Source organism: Aptenodytes forsteri, unplaced genomic scaffold (genome assembly GCF_000699145.1).
Source record: "Aptenodytes forsteri isolate BGI_AS27 unplaced genomic scaffold, ASM69914v1 Scaffold29, whole genome shotgun sequence".
Lineage (NCBI taxonomy): Eukaryota > Metazoa > Chordata > Aves > Sphenisciformes > Spheniscidae > Aptenodytes > Aptenodytes forsteri.
In genome coordinates this window covers 581,834-597,914 of record NW_008794520.1, presented here as the reverse complement: position 1 = coordinate 597,914, position 16,081 = coordinate 581,834, and the positions used below count along the sequence as shown (strand labels likewise).

General features: G+C 36.7%; 1 protein-coding gene across 1 annotated transcript in view; it reads right to left on the bottom strand.

Moving 5' to 3' along the window:
• DPP10 (dipeptidyl peptidase like 10) overlaps nt 1–16,081 on the bottom strand; it is a 259,024-nt gene that overhangs the window by 160,300 nt on the left and 82,643 nt on the right. The window contains exons 3-4 of the mRNA XM_009290973.2: nt 12,280–12,374; nt 1,418–1,492 (exon numbers count right to left, since the gene is read on the bottom strand). Of these exons, the coding sequence (XP_009289248.1) occupies nt 1,418–1,492; nt 12,280–12,374 (170 nt within the window). The remainder of the gene's footprint in view (nt 1–1,417; nt 1,493–12,279; nt 12,375–16,081) is intronic.

The following is a 16,081-nucleotide window of genomic DNA, read 5'->3' as shown; positions in this document are numbered from 1 at the left end:
GTGCATCACTTGCTTTGTGTAGTATTATTATTATCATATTATTATTATTATCATTTTATTTCAATTATTAAACTGTTTTTATCTCAACCCATGAGTTTTTCTCACTTGTGCTCTTCCATCTCTCTCCCCTATCCCACCGGGTGGGGGGGAGTAAGCGAGCGGCTGCGTGGTGCTTAGTTGGACTGAGATTAAACCATGACAACAAAAACACTGAACTGAACAACGGCAGCTCTTTCCTGGTTTATTGGTCAACAGATATAGTAAAAAGAGCTTGATGCAGAATCCACTAGAATTGGTAGAAGAAAACCTACTTGGATCTAGTCCCAAGTAAACAAATCATTTTACATCAACACCTTTAGAATATTTCAGATCAGCTTTCAGCATATTTTCCAGTTTGCAGATACAATTATTAATGCTGCAGGTATACAGATCAATACAGCGATGTTACCAGGAGGCTGGAAGGGTTTGTATACTGATCTGGAAATGAATATTTTATTGTTCTAAGAATTTCAATCCACAACACACAGCTATTGTAGTATCAGTTACCAACACAAAACAATAAGTAAACTACTATACTGCCGTATAATGTGATAAACAATAGTAATCTTTTCTCATTTCTGAACATTGACTTCCGATATCAAGGTCACAGGTATTAACAGGCATTTGTAAATTTTACTGTTCCAAAATAAAATTAAAAAAAAAACCAAAAGCCAAACTTGCTTGAATAACCACTGAGTCTATCAATCCAGAATTCTTTAATGAATAACAGTTCATATTTAATAGCACTTTTTATACAAATACCAAAAGGCACAGAGGAAATTCATAAAATCATTTTCATTTTTGTTTGTGTTCAAAGATTTATTTTAGAAAACTCTATATGATATTATTGATGGAAACTTTTTGACAACATAATAGTCTACAAAATCTCTAAATGTTATGGGAAACAAAGAATACACTGCATTATATAGTCCAAGAGATTTTCAGACTAACAGGTTTCAGACTACTGAAGCCAACAATAAAAATTCCATAACATGAATCAGCCTAGATTTTTTTTTTTAGTCTAGTTCATAAATGACACGTACAGCTGTCTAAAACAGGAAGGAATATCAAAAGATTGGCTTTCACATAATCAGCTAGTAACAGAACAGTTTAAGGGTTACGAAACCTCTACTACATGAACTGGCATGACATTTCAGGGAAGCCACGGCAATTTGCCTCAACTGAGGCAAATACTTTGCAGTATTTCTGTACATACTTAAATACATACTTCACCATCATTTCATCAGAACATTTTGGTAAGAGAAATCAAGTACATGAATCATATTATATTATGTGGAATCGCAGATGAAATATACAAAAGAACAAGAGTTTGACAGTTCTAATTTAGAGGCTCTTTGATTATGAACAGTTGGCTTACCTGTTTAACATCATACGCAAGAAGAACAAATCTTAAGTCTGGTGAAACTGAGTATCTTGATGCTTTGAATGTTACCTAAAATGAAGTAATAATAAAAGTGAGTTTGCAGTAAGAAGGATCATTTTTTCCACATTTTCCTACAGTTGATTTAAGAACTTCCCATTCATAAGACAGGTCTGGTTTAGAACACCTACATAATTTTCACAAAAGAAGGACTCACATAATTCTTAGTCTAATTTGCTGGTAGCAGTATAATGCAACAGATGAATCTGGCCTCGACACTAAATACCAGTTAAGAAGTTGATGAGGTTTTTATCATGATTGCAAGCACTAAGCTCAAGGATAACAACTATAACCAATTCATTTACAGAGGATGAAGGAAGATGCTTTGGTTGGTGCGTACTTCAGGAATGATTATAAGGGAGATTCACCACTAGGTTAGGCTTAAAGATAACATACAAGAAAAAGAATAGGTGTACACTATGTCTCTATTGCTTTTCTTTTAACGCCACATACATAAACATTTTGCAAGACAACTTGCACTAAAGAAAAACTCGCTCTTATAAGAAAGAAAATGCTTAGTGGAGAGCAAAGTGAAACATAAGGTAGCATTATAAAACTAATATTGCTTTATACCTATCCAAGACTACAGGACACCCAATTGAAGTCAGGGCTGTAATTTAATTAAGAGGTAATGCTGAAGTCAGAAAGAATTTAATGCATCTAATGTATGAGGAAGATAAGAATGTGCTTTAAAAGGCACTGAAGGAAATAATTTTAAATGAATCTCAAGACATCTATTTGCAGAATGAAAGGAAAAAGGAGAAGAAGTGAAAAATGCAGATAGGAATACAAAAAGTAGGATAGAAAAAATAACAGAACCACAAAGGTACAAAGTGAAAGAAAATAAACAAATAGCTCTGCAGAGCAAGATCTATCCACTATTCAAAGGAAGGCTTTCCCTTATTTGACTTCTTAAGCATCCTGTTCTGTTTAGCCTAATCCCACTGCTAAACTAATGAATTCAACAGGGGTTTAAGGTACACAAACCAGAAGTCATAAACTAATACATTCAGAGTAGCTAAGGAGTTATTCCTAAAAAAAAAAAGAAAAAAAAAAAGCAAAAGCTAATCTTCCAATAAACTGAGAAGATGCTGTGTTTTGATATACAGATTAAACTCAAGTTCCTAGGTAAGATAATCAGAATCAAGCTATCCAAAAAAATCAAAGGGAAAAAATTAGTTTTGAAGATAAACTGTGTATTAGTTTGATGCGAGAGCATAACAGTATCAAAAGTTAGAAGATAAATCTGCTGTCTCGAGGAAAGAAGAGAAAAAAAAAAACTAAAAGCATTCTTTTGTATCTACAAAGCATTCAGAACAGATTTCTACTGTGCTCAAACTAGCTTTTATGAGTTAACCATCTTTAAGCCGACACTATGTTAATGTTAATCTATGAATAACATTCCCTTCTCTTAGCACATCACTGAAAACATTTTTAGATGTGAAATTTCTCTGCTTTATAGTAGCTTATTAATTATTGCCCCACTACCTCAGTCTTCAGCAATATATAACCCAGGCAGCTTTCCAAATTCATTCTCAGGGAGCACGGTGCTTACCATTTCATGCATTTAGTAAGACTCTTCAGTCACTGATTATGCCACCACAAAAGTGATGATGCACTTAATGCAAACACCTGAGTAGCTCAGCTGCAAACTATTGGCAGTTCAAGGCAACACCAGCAAGAGCTACTCGCATATTCTATATCCAAGTATAGAGTCTTGTGGATTTGGGATTTAAAATCATTTGAATCCTACTGAAGATGACCTTGTTCATTCAACTTGCACTCACCTGCAAAATTCTGTTTGCCTCCAGAAATGCCTAAGACACATGGTGTACATGCAGTGCCAATAAGCTATAATCTCTTGAGTGCAGGTAATGGTTTTGGCAAAATAGTTTTCTTTTTGTTGGTATAATGGCATTATTCTTGTTAAAAGGAGGATAAAGCTGTTTCATACTTTTTAATGTTTTGCTTAAGAAACAAGAAAATAAAAATTAGACCAGCAGAAATCATGTTCATTGCCAAAGCTGATAGCAATGCTGATTTCTTTACATTATCATAAAATCATAATTAGCCTATTTTTTGAAGTTGGATTTACAATCAAGTCTTTAAGGAAATAAATGTTTAATTCTAATAGCATTTCAGAGAGATTTAAGTGACTTAAAGTCACTTAAAGTGATTTAAATTTCCTTAGAGGTCTGTTTTGGGTTTTTTTTGGTGAAGACAAGCACAATTTTGGCAATGAATTCAGAAACTGTCTACTTGTATGCACGGAAGAAGCCCTTCTAGATTAACAACAGGAAAAAAAAAATTAAAAATCATGACTCATTCCTCCTGCCTAACATGGCAAGTAAGCTCACAATCTGTGAGTTCACTAAAACAAAAGACAGATTTCAGTTTTTCCCCATAAACATGTCTAAGGTATTTCACCAACCAACAGATGCCTGACTCCATGACTGAGGAGATATGATCAGCTGGTGATGGGCTTAAAAGAAAGTTTCAGACCCTGCGGTAGGAGGTGAGACATATGCCACTCAAGCCCTTGGGAGATTGTTGTGACATTCACAACAGGGATTAGATATATTTATTCATTAAAAAGAAGTTTGTGAAGACTCTGACCCCAAGGGTTTGTTCTCTTCTCAGGAGAATATATTTTTGAGTATTAAAGAAAGTGTTGGAAAAACACCATATTGGAAACATTGGGAATTAAAAAACCTCGGGTGTCTTCTTATCAAAAGTCTGGAGGATGCTTGTTCCGCTATCATGTCTGCATATCTGCAACTTTTCAAGCTTCTTGCTTTGTCAGGAGCTGTTGAGCCTTCGTTCAGGAAGACAGACCTAAATGCTGCCCCTTATGACTATGCCTCTATGGTTTAGCTGTGCTTGATCTCTAAGAAATGTAGCTCTGGACAAATAAGCTCTGAAACAGGGAGAAATATAGCTGGCTAATTAGGCACAGTTCCTGGATGGAGAAGCAGGGCTCTTTTCCCTCTGCATCACTGCAGACTATCAGCTGTTTAGGAGACTGGGGGTAATTCAACACAGTGCTGCACTGTGTGCTCCATATCGCCTTATCCTTATCCCCTTTCTAAACCACAAGAGAGGAAAGGCAGAAGAGAAGGAAAAAGGGAAGGTAATTTCCTTATGTCCCTAGCCACATCAAGACTTAAAATCCCTATGAAAACCATCAGCTGTATGCAACTAGAAAACACTTTGACTAGATAAATTGCTGGAATCCCTAAATTAGTTATATTTCACACTGTTGCATAATTCTGAGCCAAAAAAATGTTTTTTAAACACCTGTACACTGTCTTCCCTTCTTAATTCACAAATCTGCCATCCGTTTTTCCTATATTGCTGAATTTGACATCATTTCACTTTTTCAGACATGAAAGCATGATCCTATATCTGACCTTGCGTTCCTCACCCAACCAAAACCCCCACTGACTGTATAATTAGGTCTAACTACATTGAACATTGCATTTCTAGGTTTCTTTGAAATACTTCACGTGATAAGAGTTTTAATTCTTCTCCTGACAGTGATGCATGATGTGATGATCCCATGGACAAGCAATGACTGCTAGTCTCACTGTCACCACAGATTGCAAGGATAAAAAGCCAAATGGAGGCAAAAGGACACGGTGCATTTAAACAGTCTTTTGCCCTTCAGCTTTCCAGCTTCTTTCTCTCATCCACGTTCCAAATATGTCTTGCTAAACATAGTTTTGCATGGAAAGAAGAGAAGATGAGAATAGCCTGAGACTGTAAGAGTGAAAGCGAAGAAAAAATGATTCTGCAACAAATTAATATAAGGGAGAACCTACACACACACAATTGGCTTTTCCCCCACCTTTCCATATGGATGATTAAAATGGAAAACAAAATTCTGATGAACAATATATTCTCAAGTTTGATTTCCAATGTCAATACTTTGCATTGATGATTTTTTTTTTCATTTTGCATTTTATGTGCGTTCTGCTGTTAAAAGAAATGCCTGTTATGATTGTGTTTAAGAGAAATTTTAGGCTGGGTTTAGGTTCTGCATCCTCAGCAAGGGCCCCTCAGTATCAGCTCCCTTTTATTTCTTCCATTTTCTTAAAGCCTGGTTCTGAGTTATTGACGTACTGGCTACTCCCTTCATCTTTGCTCTATTCTTTCACCTACTATAAAATGTTGTATTTTTGTGGATTTTAACTACTATAACATTTAAATCAGTGCCTTATTCATAGTCTTTCAAAAATATGCTATAGAGCGGACAGATAGAAGGTACCTATAATATAGTCTAGCCCAGAGCTGTAAGAATATATCCTTATCAACTGTCAAACACTTTATAGTAGTCTTTTTTTCATAGTTTCAGTTGGATAGTTTTAAGTGAAACAATACATCACAGTTAAAACCAGTTAGAGAAAATTTTCACTTCTGTGGAGTTTACTTATTTGTTGTTTATTTTTTCCCTTTAGTTTTACCCCTCTTTCTGTTTCAGTTTCTTGTACTTCTGTTTTTCCCAGAAACTTACATCTTCCACAGTCCTATTATTTATCCTTCTCCAATTATTGACTAATGCTCACTTAACACACATTTAGGCTTTAAAAATTTTTGTTATTCATCCAGGATAAAATATTTTGAGACCTCTAGACTGTTACTTTAAAGGTTGGTGGTAATACTACTGCTTAGGAAATTACACATTTCTCTATATCACATACCTACATCCGTATCAGAATTTTAACCTAGTGGTATAACTGAACATCCACGTATGGGAGTTCATTAGCATTCATAGGTATTCAGTTCAACTTATCGGACAGGCATTGGCCAAATGGCAATGCATAAGAGGAATCAGATGGGACAGAAATACACTAGCTGCAAAATGATAAGGTATTTGGCATGTAGCAGTTTCCTCAGGTGGTACCAGCAAGCAAGGGAACAATGGGATTTTCCTCCCATTGCCACTGCTGCGACTGAAAGGAGAAGATGGATCACAGGGAGGTTAGATGAGAGAGCAGCTGAGAGTGCAGCCTAGCAGAAGAGCAAGCCTTGTAGTAGTGAAAACAGGAGACCTCTGAGAAGAGAGTCAGGTCATAATTAGGAAAAGGCACGATAATTAGAATGTTGAAAAACGTGGGTTTCCAAGGTTACATTTCTTAATGCACTATTTCTTTTGTCACCCGAGCATTTAATCTAGATCCAAAGACACTGCAATGCTATGTGTTGTAACTGTTAGCCCTCAGGTTTCCTATCAAGTGTAAAAGATGAATGTGCCTTAAAACACGATCTAAGCTGAACTCTACCCTATGGACAATGGCCATCCTGGATGGGTGGTTCTCAAAAATGCAAAACAAATCCCCCAAACTGACTTGAAACTCCTCATGTAGTCCCAAGATACTTTCACACACATGAGGAGGTGACTGTAGGATACAAAAAAGGCATGAAGAGACCTGTGCAGCTCACAGGAGCCTCACACCATTGCCTCCCTAGTAGAAAATAACCTCTAACCAGTAAATCACAAAATTTCCTCCCACCCATTCCCCATCATTGGTATAGTTAACCCTTAACTTTTTTTTGTATCAAGGAATGATCTCATCAGGAGTATTTTTTAGAGAGAATCCACACAGAGCCACCCTAACTTGACAGTTTGGAGTACTGTCCCCTGCATTTTGTGTGTTGAAACCTCCTTCACTTGGACAAAAACCAATGGCCACCACCAAACCACAGTGACTGCAAACCCTTCCATCTGTCAGGCTTTCCCATCTTTATGCACAGTGGTGCACTACAACAATAAACCCTAACATAAAAACCCCTCTACTAAAAAGGTTTTGCTGAGGGGCTTATTTAACATTTAGAGGAGCATGGAAGAGCAGAGATAATGTTACAATGTTCATAATCACCTATTTACAACGTGTGGGTCATTAAAATGTCCAGTGTTGCAACAATTACTAATATTTATGTGGTTATATAATGTTGTTTAATGTATTTACCATTATTCACCCTTTCATTAATCTCTTACGCAAGGGTCTTAAAATATAAGCATGTAAACTACTCTTGCAATTAAATCTACATTAATCAACAAAGGAACTATAATTGCACTAAGATGCCACACTGAGTTTCCCATCAAAAGAGGAAGGGGGTGCGGTGGTGGGGAACACAAAACAAAAAAAAAGTCAAAAAGAAGAGAACTATCAACAAGAAGGGCTGTTTATGAACAACGCTCTGTAAAACAGCACAAAACAGCCCCTGCCAAAAGCTCTGCTCGGACTAAAACTCTCATTCTCTGCTTTTGGCTGCAAGGCCTCCACAGGGTTTTCACAGCTGGGCTGCCACAGCCTAATCATGAGCCAAGACTACTCCTGCTCTGCTCACCCTTCTGACGCCATCCCCTAATTAGCAGGCAGCAAGAAGTAATCCTTTTCTCTTTCCATCCTTGTGTAAAAGATGGTCCACAGTAATATGACGATACAACATACTCTACGGTATACTCCCGGCAAGCCCCTGGAAACAGGTTTGCAACTTAGTAGTATTTGTTTGCTGTGCACCAGGATGCGGTTTCCCCTTGAGCTTGAAAAGAGTTGTGGAAAGGCACCGAAATCAAGGGGGAGAGCAAGTCAGGAATTGCTGGGTTTAAAAAGAGTCCAAAGCATACAGCTGGGGGGGGGAAGCTGTTGTAAATACAAGACCCTATTCTAGAATTTCCAAACTGAAAACAATTATACTTGCATCGTCAGGCATTGCAAACAAATCAATAGCCTCTTATTTGATGATTCAAAATATAACCCATCATCTACACTCAAAAGGCTTAAGGAGTCACGCTAGATTCATCTCTGACCCAGGATCCTGGACTGAGTGTTTGTTAGGGTGTTTGCATGGCATCGGAATAATTTTGCATTTGTCCACCACAAAAGCAGTGGAACTGAGGGCTAACAAATAAAAGTCATACCACTTTCATAATTATTGCAGCTTTTTTTAAAAGGGAAAAATGAAGGCAAAATTTCTAAAGATTTCTTTCAGAGGATTCAACACATTTGGAAAGTACCATAACAGAACACACAGTCCCTACGCACGTTTTCTCTCATCGCTGTGTTTGCTTTTTTCATTTTGGTTTGGGTTTAAGGATTGCAAAACAGACTAGAGAGGCTGAGCTAGAAGCATGATAAGGGACCAGATGGACAACCTCCCCTGAGCAGAAGAAACCATGTGGTCCTCCATGCTCTCCTCTCCAGTGTAGCCAGATCCTGTGGCTGGCTTGTGTGTGAACCGGTAACCTGCTCTTAGTGACTTTATGTAATAGTTGACAGCAAAAGGTATAAACAAAATGCTTGTTAAACACCAAAATTACTTAGATAAATGTGGCATAAAGTTACTTATTTTGGAACTATAATGTGTAATAAAGTATTGCTAAATGCTGAAGAACTGGTAGGCATGTCACTTACGGTTATGGTGATAGGCACCTCAGATAGATGATAGAGAACATATTGTAATCACGTATCGAAGCAGCATCGCAAACATCAGGATGCCACACAGTGATTAATGTCTAGGGCTTTTTTTGGCTCCATTTAATAGAAGCCTTGCCCAGCCTCCAGCTGTTAACATTTATATGCCGCTGGCTCATAATATTAACTGTTTATTAGACAGCTTAAACAGGATGCACTACACGAATACACTCAGAGGACAAATATGTATTAGAAAATGTCTTTAAATTATTATCTCCAGAGATGTTAATAGATATTCTTTGTGCTTTACAAGCTACTCTTTTCACTTGTATCAGTGTATCTGTTATCCATAATATTGTTGTGCTAATATTTAATTACATAAAGGCCAGATTGTTTTACTAATAGATTGATTATAGAAAAGGATTCCATTTGAAACGGACAAATGAAGTGCAGTAATTTCTTCTACTGTCTGAATAAAACCTAATGAAACTGGAAAAAAAATACTTTTAACTCAGGAACTTTGGATAGATATTTCCTTATGGAAGAGAAATGGGCATCTTAGAAGAACAAAACAAAAGCCTTTCTTCTTTCCAGGTGCATGGCTATTTTTAATGGTATTTTTTTAAGTGGGTTTTTTTAAATCTTTTTTATATATAACATATGTTTTCAAAAAAACCTGCAGTCTGCTTTTTGGCTGATACACATGCATAGTGAGCATAGTGGCTCTTCAGTAGGGCTATCTTTGACTTTTAGGCAATAAGCAACACAAAGAAGGATAAAAGAAATGTACTTTGCACAAAAATGACAGTCTCTAAGATGCAAAAGAAGAGCCAGTGATCTGTACACAGTGGAAGACTGCTTCAGGGGATTAGTAATGAGGAAAAAAGAAAATCTCTTCTGAGCTGCTGGTTCAAATACAGCCCAATCAGTGGTGACAAAGAGTCATTACTAGCCCCTTGCCTCTGCGCAATGAGTTTATCATGGCAGTTCAATTTTCAATGGACAATTATCAACATTACTAAGAAAAACCTGCGACTTCGGCAGGCTGCTTGAACAGAGAGGCAAACAGGAGAGGGAACACAGATTGAAAGGAGACTAATAACTCCCATCGAAAGGTGATTCTTCCATGACTAAAACCTTTTGATAGAGAAGAATGAAGGAACTTGCATTGCCACTGCCTATGTTGGATCTGTGCTATGTTTTTTATTAATACAAGACATCTCTGCAGAGTCATTAAACCAGCACCATTCTAATTATGCACCAGTGATTAAGCAGATGTGACATTGAGCGAGAAAAATGTTTGATTAACAATCCAGGTGTCTAACTTTGGAAGAGTACATTTAGCAGCGTGAATTTTTGGACAGTGGAGCTTAGAAGAACAGGACAGCTTTTGATTTCGGCTGTACAGTCTGCCTCTGTAACATTACGATCTGTTAGGATTGCTGGCCACCTTGTCAACAGACAACTTGGCACAGCAACATTTCCCATTGCTCTCTGCCAAACACACACCAACAAACTTACTGCTCTGTTTTCAGCTTTTTATTCTACTTCCATATGAATAATCATTGCTGGAATTCACTTTATTTACCTCTAACACTCTTAGCTTTTGACTGTGTACAGAGAGGAGCTTTGCAGGAAAACACACACATGTTTTTATTTGTCCCTGTTCCATACCTAATTGCTAAATGATTGCTTGAATATTATCCATTTTGGATCAGTTTCCCACATTTCTAATTAAGAGTAGATATCTAGTATCTAGAGCTCTCTCAGTCTGCATGGCTTAAGGATAAATCAGTTCCATAAAAAGCCCAGAGAAGAACAACTTTGTGAAAAGAGGCGACGTTCGCAGTGTGAAGCAGCCTGTCCATACTGATCCATCATTACTTGGCAAGATTGGTTTAGCATAATGGCCTGAATAGCCTGTCATGCTGGCATTACACTTGACATAGCATGAGCCAAATACTTGCAGCCAAAAGCGTATGAATTCATCTGTGAGAAAACTCAAGTCTTGTCATTAAAGTCAAGTTTTATAGCCAGGGACGTCCAAGCAGCTGCTTGCATTCAAGTTATACACTAAAGGCAATACGTAGGCCTGACACAGTTAATCCTCTACTTAGCCAGGCAAGTGCTCACACACACATACACAGGTAAGAGGAAAAATGCATCTGCAATACATTGTGGTTTGTACTTTACAGAAATTCACCTTTTCACCCACTTTTAATTGTGTCTGCCAGTCTTTTTTGGGCTAGGAGGTACCCTGAGGCACATCCCAGCATATGGAAGGGTGCAACTTACAGAAAGGGAGCCTCACACACACTCCATTAAAATACAGTTCTCTCCTCCCTTCTCCTTCATCTTTACATTGACCTAGGAAGTCAGCGTCAAGTTCTTTCTCCTGAACTTCTGCTCTCCTCTTTCTAGTTCGAGGAATTAGAAGAAAAAGTCACCAGGGGCTTTATGCTTTGAAATGAGGACTCTGTATCAGCAAAGGCCAGGAACTGGTCTGGAATAAAATCAACCTTTGTCAAAGACCACTGATGAAAATGAGTCATCCTTTTGGATCTACAGGTGCAAAAGATTTTACTAAATTAAAAATACAGGGATTAACAGTAACAGCCACTGGTCTGTATGGAGTACTTATGAGGAAAGATTGACAAGCCACACGTTTATGCTGCAAAACCCTGATAAACGAGAATTACAGGGTAGGCTGTAAGTGGTATCACTGAGAACAACAGCACCAAGCAAAGCAAGAGAAAATATAGACTAAGGCATTAAAACATTTCTTAGCAATTACTGTTAGTCAGAAACATGTGCAAACCACTCATCTATACACTATTTACTGGCCAAGAGGAATAATCCCCAACCATCTAGTTTGCCATTAAAGCACAGAGGAACAAGTAAGCCAGAGATTAACAGGACCAGGAAATAAATTTTTCTTTGCATATTTAATTGCTTAAAAGAAAATCTTCATATGACTTTTGAACACTTTTCTGCTTTTCTAATAGGGAAAAGCTCTCAATATTTTGAGTATCATTCCCCCATTTTATGGTATCTCTTATTATAATAGACATCAGGTAGATTCACCAGCACATATGCCGAGCATGATCCTTCAAGTGGCCTGAACAAAGCATAGACTACAGCCAACAACATCTCCTCCAACATCTTGGTCATTTACACGTAGGTTGAATAAAACAACAAGTATAAGCCAGAAATCGTGCACTGACAGAGGAATGGATTATACTTTCCATTTATGTATAATCTACTCTAGGTTATAAATGTATTTTCTGTAACCTTTCAGTATTATACTCTCTCACTCCTGTTGCAGGAAAAAATGCTAGCAGACTTCCACTAAGAAATGAGTAAATAATATATATTACTTACAAAAGTTGTATTTTCCAATAATAATGTAGTTGTATTTGTTTCTACATTCAGTTCAACAACATGTCCATTCCTATTTTTATACACCACTGCTGTATCTGCAACAACAAAGGCATTAACAGTTAGCAAACACGTTATTTAATACAACATCTGTAGAGAAAACCAGCATATTACAGTCATTAGAATATCTTTATTACAATACGCAAACAAGACTGAGAGAATCGCACTCATAATATCTAGTTTTGTTGGTTTGCCTCATGAGCTTCAAAAATACCAGTTTATGCCATATAACATGTTCACCTCACTCAAAAATATGATTTCACTTAAATGGAAACATTTTCTGTGGCAAAAATGGGATTGCTGAAGTGACATCTTGAACGTAAAACCGCTCTCACCTAGATATCACTGCCACTCTGACACCTTATGGTCCAACCATATTCACTATGAAAAGGGCCATATACCAAAGTAAAGTTTTGCAAAGAAAAAAGCTTTTGCTGGACACCATATTCACAGATCTCGTTAGAAGTGATTCTAGCAAAACTTCTGTACTATTCTGTATCTCTGGTAACTGGATTGACAAAGATACGTACTATATCTTAAGACCGTCCATGTCCTGTGTGTTTAGTGCTGGGCCACAGAATACCAGATCATCACAAAAGCTGAATGTCAGCAAAGGAGGGTTAAAGCTAAATAGGTCCATTTGTAGAACATTTAAAACACTGTGGGATGAACTGTTGTAATTTTTTCCTTCTACCACTTACTTGATTTATAAGTTTCCATAAGAAAAATAATCAAATACACCTGAACTAAAGAAAAAAAAAATTACAAAATTAATTGTGGCTCCTATGAAAAAGGCTTTGTATCTGTTTGTATCAATACCTGCAAAATTACCAAGAAATACACAATAACTACATAAGCCTTGATTTAAAAAAAAAAGGTTCCAAATTTCCCACTATTTCTAATAAGAGATTGAATAGATTGAGTGCTGATTCTTTCACATTATTTAAAACCCATGTAAGAGATTCATATTTAATCAGATGAAACTATTTTGTTATAAAAATGTAGAAAGCATAAGGCAAGTTGTAAATTAAGCCTAAAGGAAACACAAAAGAACTTTACTAATCCTCAGTAATGTCTGAGAAATTCATTACAGATCCCTGAATTTTATGAAGTGGGAAGTAAATATGACTGGAGAAAAAGGGTATGGTATCATAAAAAATAAGCTTCGCTTACTCAGAAAAATGTAGCTGTATTTTAATTGACTCCACAGAAACTCTAGATATACAGCACTAGTGAATGTCCTCTGGTATGTTCTGTAAAATTAATGAAGCCTCATTTTCAGAGCTTACTAAACTATTTTAGGATCAAGGCTGGGAAGTGTGGTGGGATTGATGGAGTTTAGGACAGGATTATCGGAGCTGCTGTTTAGGAAGGAAAATTAGATTGTGAAGTGTGGAATTAATAGTAACTTCTAAAGAAAAAGATTTCAAACATTAATTTTGAATAAAAAGAGATAACACTTTGTAGAAAGTTATTGTGGTTTCAGATTACTGGCTACTACAGAATATTAAAGTTTTTTCAACTTCTGTTAGGGTTTTTTGCATATATCCTTTTACTTACCCTAGCACTGAAAATCCCCAATGATGTTGTACCACGGTGCTAAGCAATTTTATAGAAAAAAGAAAATTGTCTAGACAAAGAGCTGTTCCCAATTATGAGTAAACCACAATGTGAGAAATGGCACATATAACTCAAGAGACATTGAACAGCTGTCAACAACTAGCCAAGTTCATTCCCCCTGCTTGAACAGTGCTCTGAACAATGCATTTTTGGTCCATAGGTGAGAGTAATATGCTACCCAAATCCAAACAACAGTATCAGAATGCAAGTCCTTCTCAGTTATCTACTTTTCTACATGCCATGTACATTTGGCCAACAGGATTTACAGCATCATGCCTCATTAACTAATCCTACCAAGAACATTTCACCCAAATAAAGAACTTTCCCTTAAAATTGCTAACAGGACCCTGAGTAAAATACACAGTCCCTAGGGCTCTTCTTGCAAGTCACACACACGGCGTGAAACAGCATTTGGAATAGCAAATACTGTGAATGACATAAATTAAAGCCTTTGTTCTCAAGTCAGAAGAAAATTTATTCAAATGATCAGAACAGAAAACTGAGAGTCAGACTTCTTCAAAAGGCAGCCTTTACTGGACAGTAATTATACCTTTCACTGAACTCGGGCCTTCATCTCTATATTGGATTAAGTAGTTAACTCCTGAAGTGCATAAATTAAACGAACACTTGCAAAATGCATGGAGATTCTCAGATAAAAGATTATATCAAAATCTATGCAAGCATTGAGCATAAATACAGTCTTCAAAAGTAATCATATTAATTTATATGGAAGTCTCATTCCAATCAATAGCTTGTCAGGCTGGATAATGTGATAGTTGATGGTCACACAACATAATGATGATTTTTTTCATTGATAGCTCAAATGTAAATAAGAGCCATAAACATACATTTGTTTTGAAATTTTTGTTACCTAGGGTTAAAAAGTCTACAGAAGAAAATAATACCTAGTCCTTAACATTGTCCATTTACACAACTGATTGATTTATTTTGTTTATTATCTTGATGTCTTCACCACAAAGAAGTTCAGGGATCCCTCACATTTCACAAAGCATTCAGAGAAGTAGAGTTCTTACGTCAAAGAAATCCCCGTTTAATTTAAAACAAAGAGTAGTATCACATAAAAACCTCTTGGCTGGGCACAAATTGCAGCACTGAAGAGCCACATTATCCATCTAAGGACATCACTAAAATAGAAAGCATTCTGTCTTGAGCAAAGGAGAACGTGAGGAAGCCTCTCTAAAGAACATGAGTTATCAAGTCACCAGCCCTGGATGATGTACACAAAACAGTCCTTAAAATAACAAAATTTCCTGTTTGTAATAGTTCTCAAATTTCTGAAAACTTTGGAAACTCCAGAGCATTGGATAAATAAGATTGTTCTGTGCTGCTAAAAGGCGAAAACAGACACCCAAGGGTCTGTACATAAGTTATCCTCACATCAGTCCCAAATAAAATAGTGGCACAATAAATCCAGGATTCTTCCTACAAAATACCGGCTAGCAATATAATTAATACCTGATAGCATTTTGCAGAACAACGTTGTTAAACAATGTTTGACAGGCTTAGGTTTGATAGAGGCAACTACGCTGAAACTGTATATTGGGTTTTCTTCAAGGTATTTGATTTATTTTATGACATTGTGATTCCAAAGCTTACATTACACAGAATTAATGGGCAACACATTACAACGAATAAAAATAGTATCATTAAGAAAAATAAAGAGGAAGACAGGGTACTCCTACCAAGTGATCTGTCTCACCTGGTTAACCGATCATTATTATAGGCAGGAGACTGGAATTGAAGAGCAGTGATGGAAAGAAAAGCTTATGGGCTTATACAGATAAACACTCTACTATGTGTTCTCAATGCAATATCATGGCAAAAAGAGTTGATGCAATTCTTCAACATAAGTGGATCACAAGTAAGAGTCCTACGGTGATCTTCTCTTTGCTTACACCACTGGTGAGACTGACACTATTGTAAAATGTCCAGTTCCTGGAATGCACACTGCGAGAATGGGAAATGAGTAGAGGAGTGCTAAGAAATTGTCAGTGTAACCCTGGATCAGAAGGCAAACATAAAAATGCAAGGTTGGAATGGCTAAAATTATTCAGGTTAACAAAGAGAAAGTGCAAAGACATCTAGGTCATATATATATTGTTAG